The 15837-nt window shown below is 44.9% G+C and overlaps 8 protein-coding genes across 8 annotated transcripts; 4 read left to right on the top strand and 4 right to left on the bottom strand.

The window, feature by feature from the left end:
• Positions 1–42: 42 nt before the first annotated feature.
• On the top strand, positions 43–918 carry SLX1 (endonuclease; the record flags this gene model as incomplete). The annotated part of the gene is made up of 1 exon (XM_022610924.1): positions 43–918. The coding sequence occupies one exon, from the start codon at positions 43–45 to the stop codon at positions 916–918; it is 876 nt and encodes a 291-aa protein (XP_022467171.1).
• A 119-nt stretch (positions 919–1037) lies between these two features.
• ROT2 (glucan 1,3-alpha-glucosidase ROT2) lies at positions 1038–3866 on the bottom strand (the record flags this gene model as incomplete). Its single annotated transcript, XM_022610923.1, has 1 exon — positions 1038–3866. The coding sequence occupies one exon, from the start codon at positions 3864–3866 to the stop codon at positions 1038–1040; it is 2829 nt and encodes a 942-aa protein (XP_022467170.1).
• Positions 3867–4055: 189 nt separating this feature from the next.
• Positions 4056–4555, bottom strand: OM14 (Om14p; the record flags this gene model as incomplete). The annotated part of the gene is made up of 2 exons (XM_022610922.1): positions 4056–4473; positions 4545–4555. 2 exons carry the CDS (start codon positions 4553–4555, stop codon positions 4056–4058), a joined length of 429 nt encoding a protein of 142 aa, XP_022467169.1.
• A 1813-nt stretch (positions 4556–6368) lies between these two features.
• On the top strand, positions 6369–7988 carry KNAG0M00710 (allantoate permease family MFS transporter; the record flags this gene model as incomplete). The annotated part of the gene is made up of 1 exon (XM_022610921.1): positions 6369–7988. The coding sequence occupies one exon, from the start codon at positions 6369–6371 to the stop codon at positions 7986–7988; it is 1620 nt and encodes a 539-aa protein (XP_022467168.1).
• A 111-nt stretch (positions 7989–8099) lies between these two features.
• Positions 8100–9005, bottom strand: SWC5 (Swc5p; the record flags this gene model as incomplete). The annotated part of the gene is made up of 1 exon (XM_022610920.1): positions 8100–9005. The coding sequence occupies one exon, from the start codon at positions 9003–9005 to the stop codon at positions 8100–8102; it is 906 nt and encodes a 301-aa protein (XP_022467167.1).
• A 192-nt stretch (positions 9006–9197) lies between these two features.
• Positions 9198–10520, top strand: NSA1 (ribosome biosynthesis protein NSA1; the record flags this gene model as incomplete). Its single annotated transcript, XM_022610918.1, has 1 exon — positions 9198–10520. One exon carries the CDS (start codon positions 9198–9200, stop codon positions 10518–10520), a length of 1323 nt encoding a protein of 440 aa, XP_022467166.1.
• A 402-nt stretch (positions 10521–10922) lies between these two features.
• On the top strand, positions 10923–14243 carry VHC1 (Vhc1p; the record flags this gene model as incomplete). The annotated part of the gene is made up of 1 exon (XM_022610917.1): positions 10923–14243. One exon carries the CDS (start codon positions 10923–10925, stop codon positions 14241–14243), a length of 3321 nt encoding a protein of 1106 aa, XP_022467165.1.
• Positions 14244–14344: 101 nt separating this feature from the next.
• Positions 14345–15703, bottom strand: ABD1 (mRNA (guanine-N7)-methyltransferase; the record flags this gene model as incomplete). Its single annotated transcript, XM_022610916.1, has 1 exon — positions 14345–15703. One exon carries the CDS (start codon positions 15701–15703, stop codon positions 14345–14347), a length of 1359 nt encoding a protein of 452 aa, XP_022467164.1.
• Between the last annotated feature and the right edge of the window lie 134 nt (positions 15704–15837).

Below are 15837 nucleotides of genomic sequence, written 5' to 3'. Positions count from 1 at the left end.
CCCACTCCCACTCCCTCTTCAAACGCAATTGTATTACCGGTTATGAACGAACTGTGCCCGTTCTACTGTTGTTACCTTCTGCAGTCCGTCAATAAACGGCAGTCGTTCTACGTAGGCTCGACACCGAATCCGTACAAACGGTTGCGCCAGCACAACGGCTCGTTGGTCCATGGGGGTGCGTACAGGACGAAGCGGCTAGGTGCACGGCCCTGGGAGATGGTTGGGATCGTGTATGGATTCCCGAGTCGGATTGCCGCTCTACAATTCGAACACGCTTTACAGCATGTGTACCAGACACATTACATTCCTGACAATGAGCGGATTGTCAAAAACAAGCAAGGTGGGAAGACGCTGCCGCAGAAGTTGTCCTCCATACGACAACTTCTCAAGTGCCACTATTTTCACTTGATGTCTGTGAAGGTACACTTCTTCAACGCACATGTCTCCGAGGTTTGGATGGATAATAAATTCAAAGTAGAGGCCGATAACGTAATGACCGTTTCGGAGGGTGCACTACACCATATTGATCCAGCAAAGAGCACAATTGATGACGTTTTGGATTACGCTTCTGCGAATCAGCGACTCGTAGAGAAGTTTTACAACGATTATATGAAGGAGCATGACAAGACGTTGGATCGTTACCTGGACAAGCTGACAACAGGATCACTTGCATGCACACTGTGCGATTCTACCTTTGATTACACTTCCGACGATGTAAGTTTGAAACCATTTGTTGCATTCTGTAAGCACTGTAACGGCGTGTCACATTTACGGTGTCTTTACGATAAGTTTCTAAACGACGAAGGATCTGAATCGCTTGTACCTGAAAGGGGGATTTGTCCAAGCTGCCAGGAGATAAACGCCTGGTCAGAAACCGTGCTTTACGCCAAAACCATCAAAAAGCAGCATAGCCATTGAGTAATCGGGATCATCGTCCCTAGCATTCAACAACATTCTTTTTTGGTTTGTATCGTGGTATACACTCTATCTCTATATATTCCCCTACTCTCATCCCGCAGGAAACTTCGCCCTTCCAATTACACAAGATTGATCTGCCAGTGTTTGTCGATAGAAACAAGTGAATTTTCAATAACCAGCTTGGCTACGCCATCCGAAACGAGCTTCTTCGCGTCTACAGTCCTCTCTACAGAGTCTTGCGTAATTTTGACAGTGGGCCCAATCTTCACATCTGAGTCTGACACTGGAATCACGATTTTCTCAATCAGCGTGCTCCCGACAGAGGAAACATTCGCTGGCACATGAGTGGGCACACCAAATAAGATGTTGTTCTCTAACTTGAATTGTGCGGTCAAATACTCTCCTTGCTCGTATTGAAACGATTCACCATCGTCAACGTAGAAATCACCTTGTGCGAAACCATTGATGGCAGGTGCAATAAGCAAAACGTAAGGGTCATGCCTCATTGTGGACGAACTTCTTCTGTATCTCTCTCTGGTGGTCAAAATATTACCACCCTCGATGTAAGCTGGTAGTTTGTGCAGTGGAGCGTCAACCTCCACAGATTTAGCATCCTGACCACTCACGTATAGCGTCTCAAAAGTCGTCAAATCGTAGTAAATACCGGGTGCCAAGAGCATCGAAGTTTTCGAAACACCAGGGTGTAGTACGGGCTTCACCACAATACCTGAATCACCGAGATAAAATTGATTATCGATGTCATACAGTTCCTGGTGTTGTGGTTTCTCATAAAACATCGGTTTCAAAATGGGAGTGCCGCTAACACTTGCCTCATGGAAGGCAGTGTAAAACACGGGTAGTAAAGCGTACCGTAATCTGATCGAGTCACGCACCAGCGATTTCGTTGGCTCCTCAAAAAGATACGGTTCTCTTCTCTTGGTGTCGATGTGGGCATGTGCCCTGAAGAATGGGTACCAAAGACCAGCTTGGTACCACCTGATAAGCAGTTCCTCCTCTGGGTCTCCAGCAAACCCTGCAATATCGGCACCAATGAAGGGCATACCTGCGATGTTGTTTGTTAGCACCATGGGGATTGAAATTTGCAAATACTCCCAAGTTGCCATGTTGTCACCGGTCCAAGTGGCGGCAGACCTTTGAGATCCAGCAAAGAATGCTCTTGTCAGGATGAATGGTCTTGTATTGTTGTTGTAAGCCTCCCTCATGGAATCGTATGTCGTTTCGTGGACGGAAAGCCCGTAAACATTGTGGATGGATCTCTCCTCAAATCCGCCGTCGTGCAGCAGGTCCTTTGGTGCTGTGGTTTCAGGTCCCGAGAAGATAGAAGGTTCGTTCATGTCATTCCAAATGTGAAGGTTATTGGCAATGGGGGACGCATATTTGTTCACGAAATCGTGGAAGAGCTTAGCCCAAACAGTACGGCCAGCCTGAGCCATTGTATCTATCCAGATGGATCTACCTGGCCAACACTGGCCGAAAAAAGTGTAATTATCGTTCTTCTTCACCTCGACTTCTTCGCGTTTGATTATATCGCTGACCTCGTACCCATCCATGAGATGCGGGTCAATCAAAATGGCGAGATTCCTTCCCAACCGGGCAAGCTTATTCAACATCCTTCTCGGGTTGGGGAACGAGTCTGCATTCCAAGTGAAGTATTGCTTCTTATCAGTGTAGTCTAAATCCAACCAGATAAAGTCGAATGGGAACTGGTTTTTGTCCATGGAGTCCTCTACTGTCAATACGTCCAACTCATCGTTATAGTTCCACCGACACTGGTGGTAGCCAATGGAGCTCATCAGCGGTAGAGTCGGGTTTCCTGTCAATTCCGTGTACTGTTTCGTCACGTCGTTTGCCGTGTCGCCAAAAAACATGACCACGTCCATGACCCCATTCTCTGACATCCAATGCGTCGTTGTATCCTGTTTCTTGTAATTGATATCGATCCAGGTGTCCGCTGCATTCAACCAAAAGATGCCCATGGCGGTGGGCACGTCGGATGCGGAGGCACCAATCATCAGTGGGATTGCGCCGTACATGGGCATCTTTGACTGCAAGTTGTATTCAAACACGTCCACGTTGAACAACCGATACGGTTCTGACCCAGTGGTGTCCCTTAGTCTCAACGAGTCTGCGTGTTCTGGGATCCCATACACGTTTTGGACGTTGTGGAAGGTGAAATCCATGGCCACGGATTCTGGTCCCATGGGCATGTCATCGTCCTGCGAGTAACTAAAATCGTCTTTGAACATGTTGAAAGTGGATTCCTGTGGGTTCACGTTATGGAAGTTTTCCTCTATGGTTCTGTAGTGTTCCCAATTGAACAGATCTCTGTCGTTGATGGACATTTGCAAGACATTGTCCCTGTACACTTGCATGTGGAACCTATCCATCTGTAAATCAACTTTAACGCCGTGGTCATTGGCCAGCGACATTACAGACCCACCCTGGGTCTTACTAAACGACCATTTATTGGTGGTCTTGAGGCGGTGAGAGAGATTCAAAGGTGTCTCCGCAATGTGCTTCCCGTCGACTGCCCAATCCCAAGTACCGTTAAACCGTTCGCACTGCACAAGCCCACTGTTCTTACAACCTTGCTCGTACCGGTCCTCGTTGATCGTGAACCTGATGGCGGACTCTGCGATGAAACTGATTCGCAATGGTAGTCGAACTTTAATATCGTCGATATCAGTTCTTGGTACGTGTTTCACTACATCCGCCCACAACACGTTGTCCCTAAACTGCACGGACTCAGTGTCCACTGAGTAGAACGACGCTGGGGACGAAGCGATATTCTGCGCGTAGAGTCTATTCCTTTGACAGAAAGAGGCTTGCGAGCAAGTCTTTAGAAGATAATCCGCGAACGCGTGTGCCACTGGCAATGCCAGCACGAGTACAACCCACACGTGCATACGTACACTTCTAACCATCATTGGATCACGTTCCGTGGGGGGGGGGGGGGTTACGATCCGGCAACTAGTAGTGTGAGTACAGTTCCCAGTGTCAAAATATAATCAAAACTAAGCTTTACAGGTTAAAGGAATAATTGCAAGGTGGGATGGGTACATGCAACATACATACGACTCATAAAATGAGAGGAAACAAGCTGGAGTGAACACAGTTCACTTGCTGTACTTCTTGGAAAGCAGTCCGTCGACGGTCAAGAGCGCCACAGCGCCTGCCGTGGCCCCCCAGATCTCTCTTGGCGACTTCCCCTGTATGAACCTCTTGTCCTTGACGTAACCCACGAGCACTGCGGAAAGCAGCGACACACCCAGCAGCGTGTTGACCGCGACGACCGGGTTCTTCAACGCGGTGCACACCGTCGCTGCAAATCCTGTAGTCTTGTGGCAAACGGTCTTGCTGGACGCGACGGCGAACTGCTTGGTCCTGTCCCAAACCGCGCACAGTACCGCTGGACACGCACTGCCGCAGCGTTTCTCACCAGCACCGTTCTCCGGGGTCTGGTCCGACGGAATATCCACGGGCGAGTCCCCCAGGGGTTGCTCGATTCTTGTTGTTTGGTTAATGGGATCCTTTCTGTAAAACGGAAAACCCTGTTAGTACACTGCAAGGGGAAACAACACTACACAATTCCAGCATCAACATACGATTCAGACATTACTTGGTTGCCTCTACACGCACCAACACGGACTGCAACGCCGTCCACTCCCCCCCATCCACTCTCTCAAAACAAGACTCTTTATATACGAAAACTGCGTTAAACAGAGAAAAATCAGGGATCTGCCCTTGCAGGGCGCTGATTGGTCCAAGAGGGCAGGGGACGACGACTTGGACGACGGGACGTCGATGCTACGGGGACCCTCCAAAGGATGTGGTCAGCCAGATGGACTCATCTGGGCTGCTTTGGAGGAGGGGGGGAGAATAATAATATGGGGCGACGATAGGACAGAGAGAAGCGATCTTATGGAGGAGAGATGGGGGTGCAAACGTTCCTCAAACATGACACCTCTGGCGCGTCAGAGACCGTGCGTGTACACCGAGAAACACAGCCACAGGTAAACAGCAGTGGGGGATCCGGAGCTCATATAGGAAGCCAGTCCTATTGCAAAGATATCTGGGGGGAAAACGGGGAGAGATGGGAGTCGGGACCGAGAGGAAAAGAACGCAAGCGAACTTGGCTCCCCGCACTCTCTCTTCCAAACCCCAACTCACCTCACACTTTCTCTCCCCCCACACACACAAACCCAACATCGCCCTGCAACATTCAAAATTGTAACCTACTCGATGAAAACAATCGAATGTCGCGGGAACACCGGGTACGAATACCCAGTGTCACACGAGAAAAGACCGTCGCTGCAACGAGCAAAGCCAAATCATGAACAAAGCAGGAGGATAGCGGGGGAAACTATGCGACAGGAAGAAAGATAGATAGAGAGAGAGAGAGAGAGAGAAGCGAAGGAGAAACGAGGGGCCACCGCCCAGTCCACAACAACCACTCGCCTCGCAACCCTCAAATATCTCCTTTGTTAATCGAATAACTGCAAAGAGACCAATGTCCAAATAAAAAACTCCTGGAAACTCCGCCGCGTTTGGGACCGCAATAACCAGATACTCGCACAGCCACAGTTCCAACAAGCCTCCTATCGTCTATATTATTATCATTATAAAAATAATAATGAAGGTTTTTGCCAAAAATTGGTGTTTGTAACAATATAATTGTAAAGGTAATGAGCCTCAATGAGGGTCATTTCAGTTGTTACACTGAAAAGAACAGATACTACACTTGATCTAAGCCAAAAGGCAAAGAGATTTTGTTGGGCTCCTCAAAGGAGAACAACAGAGAGAGCGAGAGAGGAACGACGCCATCGACTGAAAATTTTTCAAGCATCGGCCGCTTTTATACTCGAGAATTTTTTCAAGCGGAAAAACTGGTCGATCGTCGAAAGTGATGTCTGGGGAACTGCACCGTCGAGCACACCACAGGAACACCAAGTTACTCTCTCCCACTGGCAGGTCTACTCTTAACTGTGGCACACCTCACGAAGTCACACCCCAAGACGGCACCCCACCACACTCTGTGTCCCCACAAAGCCGTAGCAAGTGTCCCGCTACTGCCCTGCTGCCCTGCTGCCCTGCTGCACTGCCAACGCTTCGAGTGCCTGCTGGCCCGCCCGGTATTACTGCATCGGGACACAGTGGGAAGAATGTGCCGGTAACGCAATGGGTGTTCTCTTTGGATGGGTTAGGTCATCAGTGCAGAGCCTCTGTACAGGTAGCACGGTCCCACAGTTGGTGTCAGCGGGCCGAAACTGTGGAGCGCGATGGACGGGACCCGAGGGTCTCCATGCAAGGTACATAAACTGGGTCGAATGAGCGCATCTTCTTGTCACTTCCTCGAGTAGTCTCTCGTACTCTCTTGTATTCTCTCGTATTCTTTGTGTCTTGCGCTGAAACACCGCATCAGGTCAATTATGGTTTCTTCATACAGTACGAGCTCGAAGAAATCTTCTTTGGACGCTGTAGAGGAGAAAATCAGTTACAGAGTAGCGGCTGCCGATGAGGAGGACGGCAGGGATGACGCTTCCGGTGACAAAGAGTTCGTCGATTTACAGTCTGGCCATGTGGACGATGCAATGAAGTTAGCCGATGAGGCTAAGAAAATTACAGTGACACCAGAGGAGGATAGGAAACTTGTGTGGAAACTCGATTTGGTGATGTTCCCGCTCATCTGCTTCATTTACGCAATCCAATACATGGACAAGATCGCTACTGGGTCTGCCGCGATCATGGGGTTGAGACAGGACTTGCACATGCACGGGGATCAGTACTCGTGGGTCGGCTCAGCGTTCTATTTTGGGTATTTGTTCATGAACTTGGGTCCAGTACAACTGATTTTCCAAAAGACGAAACACATGAGTAAATTGCTTGCTCTGTTCATCGGCTCATGGGGGTTGATTTTGTGTTGCCATGCTGCTCCACGTATCAATTACGCGGCTTTCATCGCTTTGAGGGTGCTGCTAGGTTGTGCAGAAGGTGTCGTAACTCCCTGTTTCACCATTATCACAGCTCAGTACTGGAAATCAAATGAACAATTCACAAGAATTTGTTTCTGGTTTGGGATGAACGGTCTGGGGGTCATTATGTTGAACTCTATGGCTTATGGGCTTGTCCTGCACAAGGACTCGTACTCAATCCCCGCTTGGAAACTGCTGTTCGTGATTATCGGTGTCATCACTATCGCGCTAGGGGCACTAGTATGGTACTGGATCCCAGATGACCCATCAAAGGCTAGGTTCTTGAACGAAAGAGAGAAGTTGATGGTCGTACAAAGAATTAGATCAAACCAACAAGGGTTTGGTAATCATCAAGTGAAAAAATATCAAATAATAGAAGCGTTGAAGGACCCTAGAACATGGATGTATTTTTGGTACTCTGTCGCAGTACAAATCCCCAACGGTGGGATCACAAATTTCATGAGTATTCTACTAAACACCGATTTCGGTTACTCCACAACGGATTCCTTGTTGATGGGCCTGATCCCTGGTGCCATCGAATTGGTCTCCTCTCCACTGTTTGGTATCTTATCAGACTATTTCGGTAAGAAAAAGGTTAAAATCCTTTCATACAAACTGACATGGGCCATCTTTTGTGCTGTTATTGCATTAATTGGTAACTGTATGTTGGCCTACGCTAAGGACAACAAAAAGGCAAGACTGGCAGGTGTGTATCTTTGGTACTTGATTCCGACCTCCTTCATTTGCGTCCTATCAAATATTAGTGCCAACGCTGCCGGTTACACCAAAAAATGGACTGTCTCTTCGATCAATTTAGTAGCTTACGCCGCAGCAAACATTGCAGGTCCACAATGTTTCATTGCCAAACAAGCTCCAAACTACTCCGGTGCAAAGACTTCCATGGTTGTCTGCTACGCATACTGTGTGGCCGCACTGATAGTTCTCTTGCTCTTCAACATCATGGAAAACAAAAGACGTGACAAATTGCAGGAGGAGCGAGGTCCTCAAAAGATTGAAAACGTCGAATTTGCAGACCTTACTGACTTCGAAAACCTGAATTTCAGGTACACCTTATAGAGAAAACACATGCACATTAATAATACTCTTTATCATTCCCCTTTCTAACCCTATATACTAATAATCATAATGATAAGCATAGACCATATAACATTCCCCCCATGCAACTCTCTAGTTTTGTTGCGTGTTCAGCTGCATTTCAAGCTGTTTTTTGCGAAGCTCTTTGTACTGCGTGTCCTTGTTCTGTTCAACACGATTCAAGAAATCTTGTCTCTCTAAGTAACCATCTTTATTATGCAGTTGCAAATCCTCGTGAATACCTGCCTTATCCACATACTTGACCCAATCCAATTTCGATTTCTCCAAAGTGGTAAGTTTCGGCTTTAGTGACCCTGCTATTATATCCTCCAGTATTGACTTCCGTTTCAGTGGCCTTCGCAGGTTCTGTTTATCCTCATCGGGCAAGCCCCCCCGCGGTATATTATCGCTTGGAGCATTTGTGGTTGTTTTATCAGACTTAAATTTCAAACTGTTCAAGAACTCCTTAGCCATGGCACTGGACCTTGGAACCATCTTCTTTTCGGTGATAGTCTCGCCTGCAAACTTATACGTTCTTTCAATCAGTATCTGTTCACTTTGATTATCGAGGCCGATATCTTTGTTGTCATCGCCCTCCACAACATCTGATAACACGGACTTTTTCGCAAGTTTAACGTTATGTAACCTTTGCTCACTCTCTCGGCTTAGTTCTTCCCAGATAGACTCTATTTGCGGGGACAGCGTCGCCGATCCTCCCTCCATCATGTGCTCGTATCTATTCTTCCTCTTCAAATCTTTCTCCACCTGTCTCCCGTGTCTTGTTTTCACGAGTCCACCAGTTTCGCTCTCTAATGCGGCATAAGATCGAGCCAGTTTCCCATCACGTTCCCCGTCGTCCTCCTCCCCTTCATCATCCTCCGCCGCTTCTTCAGTAACACCTTGCCTTGGCTCGGGGACAAAATCCAAATCTTCCTCCTCTACATATCCATCATCGTCCTCAATCACATTACTCACATCTGCACCGTCTGTACTAGTCATTTTCAAGTATATCAGCTTCGAACTCCCCTTACGGGCTTCCCATCCTACACTATAACATGCCCTTCTGAAAAGTCATTTTTGATGAACAGAAAAATTTTTCATATAATGAAATAATCGTAGAAGGTAAGCTCATCGCATCGCATACACGCTGTTCCATTGAGGTGCAAAGGCAGGGCATAACCGCAATCGATAATGAGACTGTTGCTGGGTTGTAAAGACAGCAATTGTGTAAAAGAGCTGGTGTGTAACGTTGGGGCAAACACCGCGGTAAAGGGTTCCGATACGGATATTTATCTGGGCTCATCGCAACTTGTTGGCGGTTCGCAAAATGCCATTGATCGTTGGGTGCGCGTTATCGATGACGATAGCAAGTTTGTATTTGCAAGGAGTAATGGTACGTTGCAACTATGTGAAAGGAAAGCAGTTGTTAACTTAGAATCTGTCGAGGAAGACGCCAGTAAGGTCCCCCTCTTTAAATGGGAGGTTATAATGGATTTCAATGAATCATTGTTTGATCAGAGTGTCTTGGACTCTCTCATGGCGGCTTCTAATAGGAGAACCAAAATGCCGGATGCATTTGTTACTTTGTGTTGGTTGAAGAAAGGTGTCCTACTGGCAGCCACAAAATCCGGATTAGTCCATATCATTTCTGTATCGTCTAAGAACAAAATTACAAAGACGTGTACCCATAAAGTTAAGGCACCATTGGAATTTGTTCAATTATATGATAATACAACTTTAAAGGACAAATACGTTTTTGCAACCGGTGGTGAAGAAAATCTGGTCAAACTGTTTGACTTGGATAAAACTTACCAAAAGTTGAATCAAATATGGGAGGCGAAGAATGTTAAAAACGATAGATTAGATATGAAGGTACCGATTTGGCCGATGCAATTAAGGTTTCTTGATCCTGAACCAGTGTCCAGTGCGGAAAATGAGGGCGAGTTAAACTTTCAGTTTGCTGTTGTCACTCGGTGGTCACATCTGGGTATATATCAAACCCGTCATGGTAGAAAACCACTTCGTTACATCGATTTGTTTCCAGGACGTGAGCCATTAACGTCACTGGAATTTGTAGGCGAGACGACAGCTAATAAGAACTTGAAATCATCAAATATCAAAGAGTTCAGTTTTGTCACGACAGACACAAAACATGGGGTATGGAAATTTAATGCTGCCGGTACTCTGCTGGGTAAATACGGGAAATCCGATATTGTTGGTGCTCCGACTTTTATTAGCATTTGTCATGACGAGGGGTATCTTTTACAGGGCGGGTTAGATCGTTATGTTCGTGTTTTCGATGTTCAATCCTTGAGAACCCTCGCCAAAGTGTATACTCCATCGAAAGTTAACCTCATTGAATTACTCGACAACAAACCAGTGCAAACTGCCGAGCCCGTTGTTGATAAACAGAAAACGAAACAGAAGAGGAAGAGGGTCATCGAAGAAACTGAAGAGGATGTAGATAAATTATGGGATACACTGGAGAGTAAGGCAAAAAAAATTAAAGAATAAGTCTATGTTGATTTTCAAGAGGTACAAGAATCAAAGATAACATTTACTAGTGGACTTTATCTACGATTAATGTGTTTGTATATTATCATGTATCACTCCTCAGTCGATCAAACGTCATTTAAAATACTCTGAACATGAACTTAGTGACAAGCAGTCAATGAGCCATACATTTTCAGAACAAAAAAAATACACCCTGTTACCAGCTACTCTTTACTACTCTGCACAGATCATCTTTGCCTTTACTATTGCCTTAGGAACCTCCAGAACACCACTTATTCGATGATTTGCTTACTTGGCATATTTTATCTCTATTTATTTATTTTTTGTAAGGGAAGTGAGCGTCCACTCTGAACGATAACCGGATCAGTTGGAACGGTCAAAAAAAGTAGGGCACGCAGTCACATGCCTTCCAAATTTTACCAGATTTTAGGTAGTCACAGGCCTACACATGTGGTTACCGAATCAACCTCGAATGCGGCTTCATTACTGCTCCCCGCGTCCAGAAGAGAAAGTGAAACGTACTTCAGCTATCATGCTACTCCGACTAGCGGGAAGCAGTCATCTAGATATGACCCTGAAAATCCTCATAAGGATAAATTGGGTACTTATGATGGTGTTTTTGTCCCAACGGCACTGAATGTGCTTTCTATTTTGATGTTTCTCCGGTTTGGATTTATTCTGGGACAGCTGGGTATCATTTGCACAATCGGGTTACTCTTGCTCAGTTACCTGATCAACCTTTTGACGACATTAAGTATATCAGCAATATCGACAAACGGGACCGTACGAGGGGGTGGTGCGTATTACATGATTTCGCGGTGTTTGGGCCCTGAATTCGGCGGGTCCATCGGCCTTGTATTCTTTTTAGGACAAGTGTTCAATAGCGGGATGAACGCTATTGGGATTATCGAACCAATACTATACAACCTAGGGAAAGCGGACTCCGAAGGGGTATTGTTTTCGGTGCTACCGGACGGTAATGAATTGCGATTCATATATGCTACGATTGTTCTGCTTTTTTGTTTTGGTATTGCCCTGGTAGGTTCGCAGACAGTCTCTAAAGCTGGTAACATTATGTTCTTTGTGTTGGTTTCCTCAATCGTTTCAATCCCCATTTCGACTTTTTTCAAACATGCCTTTGATGATGGTCGTATTGCATATACAGGTCCTCGTTGGGAAACGTTTATGGGTAATCTATATCCACACTTCACCAAAGGTGCGGCTGGATCACTGCTAAAAAAGAAGGAAACTTTCAGCAACCTTTTTGGTGTTTTCTTCCCTGCAACCGCTGGTATATTTGCAGGTGCTGGGATGTCTAGTGAACTGCGCAAACCTTCCAAGTCCATACCGAAGGGAACTCTTTGGGGGCTGTTGTTCACTTTTCTATGTTATTCCGTGGTGGTTCTTTTTATGAGTGCTTCTATTCCCAGAGAGACTTTGTATAGAGAGGTACAGGTGATCCAATCTGTTAGTGCTGTTCAGTGGTTAATTTTCCTAGGAGAATTATCTACCTCTTTATTTTCCATCATTGTCGGTATGGTTGGAGCTGCATACGTACTAGAAGCCATAGCAAAGGATTCAATAATTTTCGGTCTATCACTGTTTTGCCGTAAACCGGTTTACTCCTTGGTATTTACATGGGTGCTAACACAGCTTTGTTTGTTTTCGGATGTTAACAAAATTGCCTCCTTTATTACAATGACGTTTTTGATGACATTTATTGTCATGAACTTGGCGTGTTTTTTCCTGGAAATTGCAGCAGCACCAAACTTTAGACCAAGTTTCAAGTATTTCGATAGATATACTGCTTTTTCTGGTGCTGTACTTTCCGTATTAGCCATGATTATTGTGGATGGTGTCATTGCCTCTGCTCTTATATCAGCAATGATGATCTTATTTCTCATAATACATTACTGCTGTCCACCCAAACCTTGGGGGGATGTTTCTCAAAGCTTAATATACCATCAAGTTCGAAAATATTTGCTGCGGTTGAAACAAGATAATATCAAGTATTGGAGACCACAAATCTTATTATTAGTTGACAATCCAAGAACAAGCTGGAACTTGATTCGGTTTTGTAACCACTTGAAGAAGGGAGGTCTTTACATTTTGGGTCATGTTACAGTTACATCGAATTTTCAGAAGCAATACGAAGAATTGAAAAAGCAGAAAAGTGCATGGTGTGAAATCAGGGATATAGCAAAAATCAAGGCCTTCATCCAGGTTGGTACAGGTCCAACCTTACCTTGGGGCGTAAGAAACGTTTTCTTAGGATCAGGGTTGGGAGGTATGAAACCGAACATTACGGTTGTCGGTTTTTTTGATTTATATTCCAGACATAAAGCACGCACTGCTTTAGATTCAAAAGGCTTAACATCGCGCCACGCTACAGACTCAAATCAACTTGTTGTTGATATCCCTGATTATAAAGACCCCTTGCCTACCGATGCATGTAAGAATGAGGAAAAGGTTAAAGTGACACAGTGGGTTCAGATAATTGAGGATCTTTCTCTAATGCAATCCAATATTGCAATTGCTCATGGCTTTGCAGATATAGAGTTACCGACAGGTAATGAAAACGAAACGAAGAAGAAAAAGGTTATAGATCTATATCCTATCCAAATGAGTGCTACTGTTGACGGTACTCGCGAGTGGCCAGCCATGATTTCTTCTAATTTTGATACATACACCCTGATTTTACAGCTCGGCGCAATATTAATTACGGTTCCTGAATGGAAAAGAACGCATTTAGTCAGAGTGGTTCTTTTCGTTGAAAAAGATGCTGACAGGTCTGCCGAAATCCAAAGAATGACAAAGTTATTACAAGTTTTAAGAATCGAAGCTGAGGTGTTGGTTGTGTCCCTGGACCAATTCAGGTTTTACAATACCATTGTGAATGGTGACAGCATATCACTCGACTACGTCAATATGAAACTGAAGGATTCTCAATGGTGGAAGGATCTCGTTGAAGCAAGACAGACACTTTTCCCAAAACGTCGATTCTCTACAACAAAGCCTATAGAAACCAATGCTCCATATGATAAGTCCCATTTGCACAGATACGATACATCTAAATTACAAAAACTTGGTGTATCCTTCAAGATGAGCTCAAATATGCCACAACAGCCACCAACTGTCTCTTCTACTAGTGATTCAGACGAGTCAGGCGAAATAGATAGCGGGAAGCCATCGATTTCTTGTTCTCAACTCTCCATCAATCAGATATCAAAAAAGTTGAACAAGATGCATAAAACTAACAATAGATGCGACACTCTAAGGGAAATTAAATCGACACACAGTCTGAAGCCTGTTTTTTCAAGTAACACTATTCCAAAGACCAGGATATTAGAAGATGGGACTGGTGATAAACCTACACTAGTTCCTATTGCAGATGAAGATTTGGCATCGGAGTCCACACGGAATGAGGTGTTACCGGATCTGTCTCCTTGTGACTCGGAGGAAAGTTTGGTTACAGCCATGAAAAATGTCAAGTTCGACGACTTGCCTGGTATAGCGCAGCATCTGATTTTGAACGATGTAATGAAACAAGTTTCCAGGGAATCGGGACTTATCTTTTCTACTTTACCAATACCACCCCTAGGAACACATAAGGACTACGATGACAGCTTGCAATATGTGAAGGATTTGGATATTTGGTTGGACGGCTTACCGCCTACTATGTTAATTAACTCACAAACTATGACAGTAACTACAGCACTCTAACAAAGTTCTTTTTTTTATGCACACTTGTAGATTGACTCCGTCACATGAATTGAGAAGCACGTACATATACCTATAATATAGAGAACATTAGTCTATCTCATTCAACTGTCGACATTCCTCTTTTTACAGAATGCAAACACGGTATAAAAGTATGATGCAGCCTCCTTTTCGTCGCCTTCAACACCGAATTTCCCATCAGATCTTTGCAGTCCATCCAACATTCGTGGCGAAAATCTGTTCATCCAGTGCGGAATTTCCTGCACAAAGAATTTGTTGAAGGGCATTTGTAGTACTAGCTCTAGACCATATTCATCAGCCAAACTTCGAAGTGTTTCAAAGGGCACAACATATTCAGGAACATTGTCAATGGCATCCTCTAACCAATATGTGTACATTTGACCGTATGGGGAAGGAAACTCCTTAGCATTTTTCGCATATTCGTTGTTAGCAAATGTGACTTTGTAGATGGAGTTCCCCCAGGACGGAGTTTCCACCTCTGGCGGGAATTTATTCAACTTGTAACGAATAAACTCTGAGTCAGGGATGGTGCCAAAAAAGTACCCACCAACTTTCAAAGATTTGGATACATTTAGGATCGTTCTTCTTGCCTTTTCTTCCGTTTCAAATGCGTAGTGAAGACAAAATTGCGTTGAAACTACATCACAAGGAAACCTACAATCTGGGAACGGTTCAACAGCGACACCAAGCGATTCGCCAAAACAATCCCCAGTAATTAGGATTACTTGATAGGCCAAATTTCTCATACTTCTATATCTTTTATGAGCCTCCTGAATTGATGCATTCGAGATATCGATACCAATGAATTGAGATATGCCGACGTTGCCGTACTTTCTCAGATCACCACCTTTACCGCAGGCTAGTTCTAAAACAACGTCCCCCCTTTTTGTATACTTTTCGATTAACATGTACTTGATTGCATTGTTGAAATTACGCAGTTTCAAGATAGGGGACAGATGTCTTCTGGCCTTGTTGGCAATAAAAGTTCTCTCGTTGTAATGCTCTCTAACGATTTGATCGACGTTTATGGTCCTGTTGGCGGCCATCTGGATTTCATGGTTCTTCAGTTGTTCATCTCGCAATCGTTGTCTCTCCGCTTTCTGCTTCCTTTCATCCTGATCGTAGCGTTCGTGTCTGCGCTTGTGAATCTTGTAAACTGGTTTATCAGCTTCGGTAGTTGAGTCCGACCTTTGCTTGGCATCGTTTACGTCCCCTTCTTGGTTCAAAGGTGTGGAAGGAGGCGGAGAAGCTGCATCGTTGGTGATGGCGGTACTGTTATTCAACGTAGTTGCAATGGCCGTTTCAGAAGACGCTGTCTTCCCCAAATCTGCAGTGATTGTAGAACCAGGGGTCTTTCTCCTGCCAGCCAAATCTTGCGAAATTTTTCCATACTGCTTGTCATAGTCCTCCTGGGACATCCATGGCGGTTTTTCGATGTTCATGGGTGATAACCAACGTTCTTTGTGTGGTTTGTGTCTTCCCTGTCACTTCGAAGTTAAAGACTCTTTTTACTACAATTTTTCACTTCTTTCACTTAATGAACTTGAGATGGGAAAAGGTTCTATACGGTGGAACA

The sequence above is a fragment of the Huiozyma naganishii genome, chromosome 13 (genome assembly GCF_000348985.1).
Source record: "Huiozyma naganishii CBS 8797 chromosome 13, complete genome".
Classification (NCBI taxonomy): Eukaryota; Fungi; Ascomycota; class Saccharomycetes; order Saccharomycetales; family Saccharomycetaceae; genus Huiozyma; species Huiozyma naganishii.
Note: the sequence above shows the minus strand (reverse complement) of the source record. Positions and strands in the feature narration are given on the sequence as shown.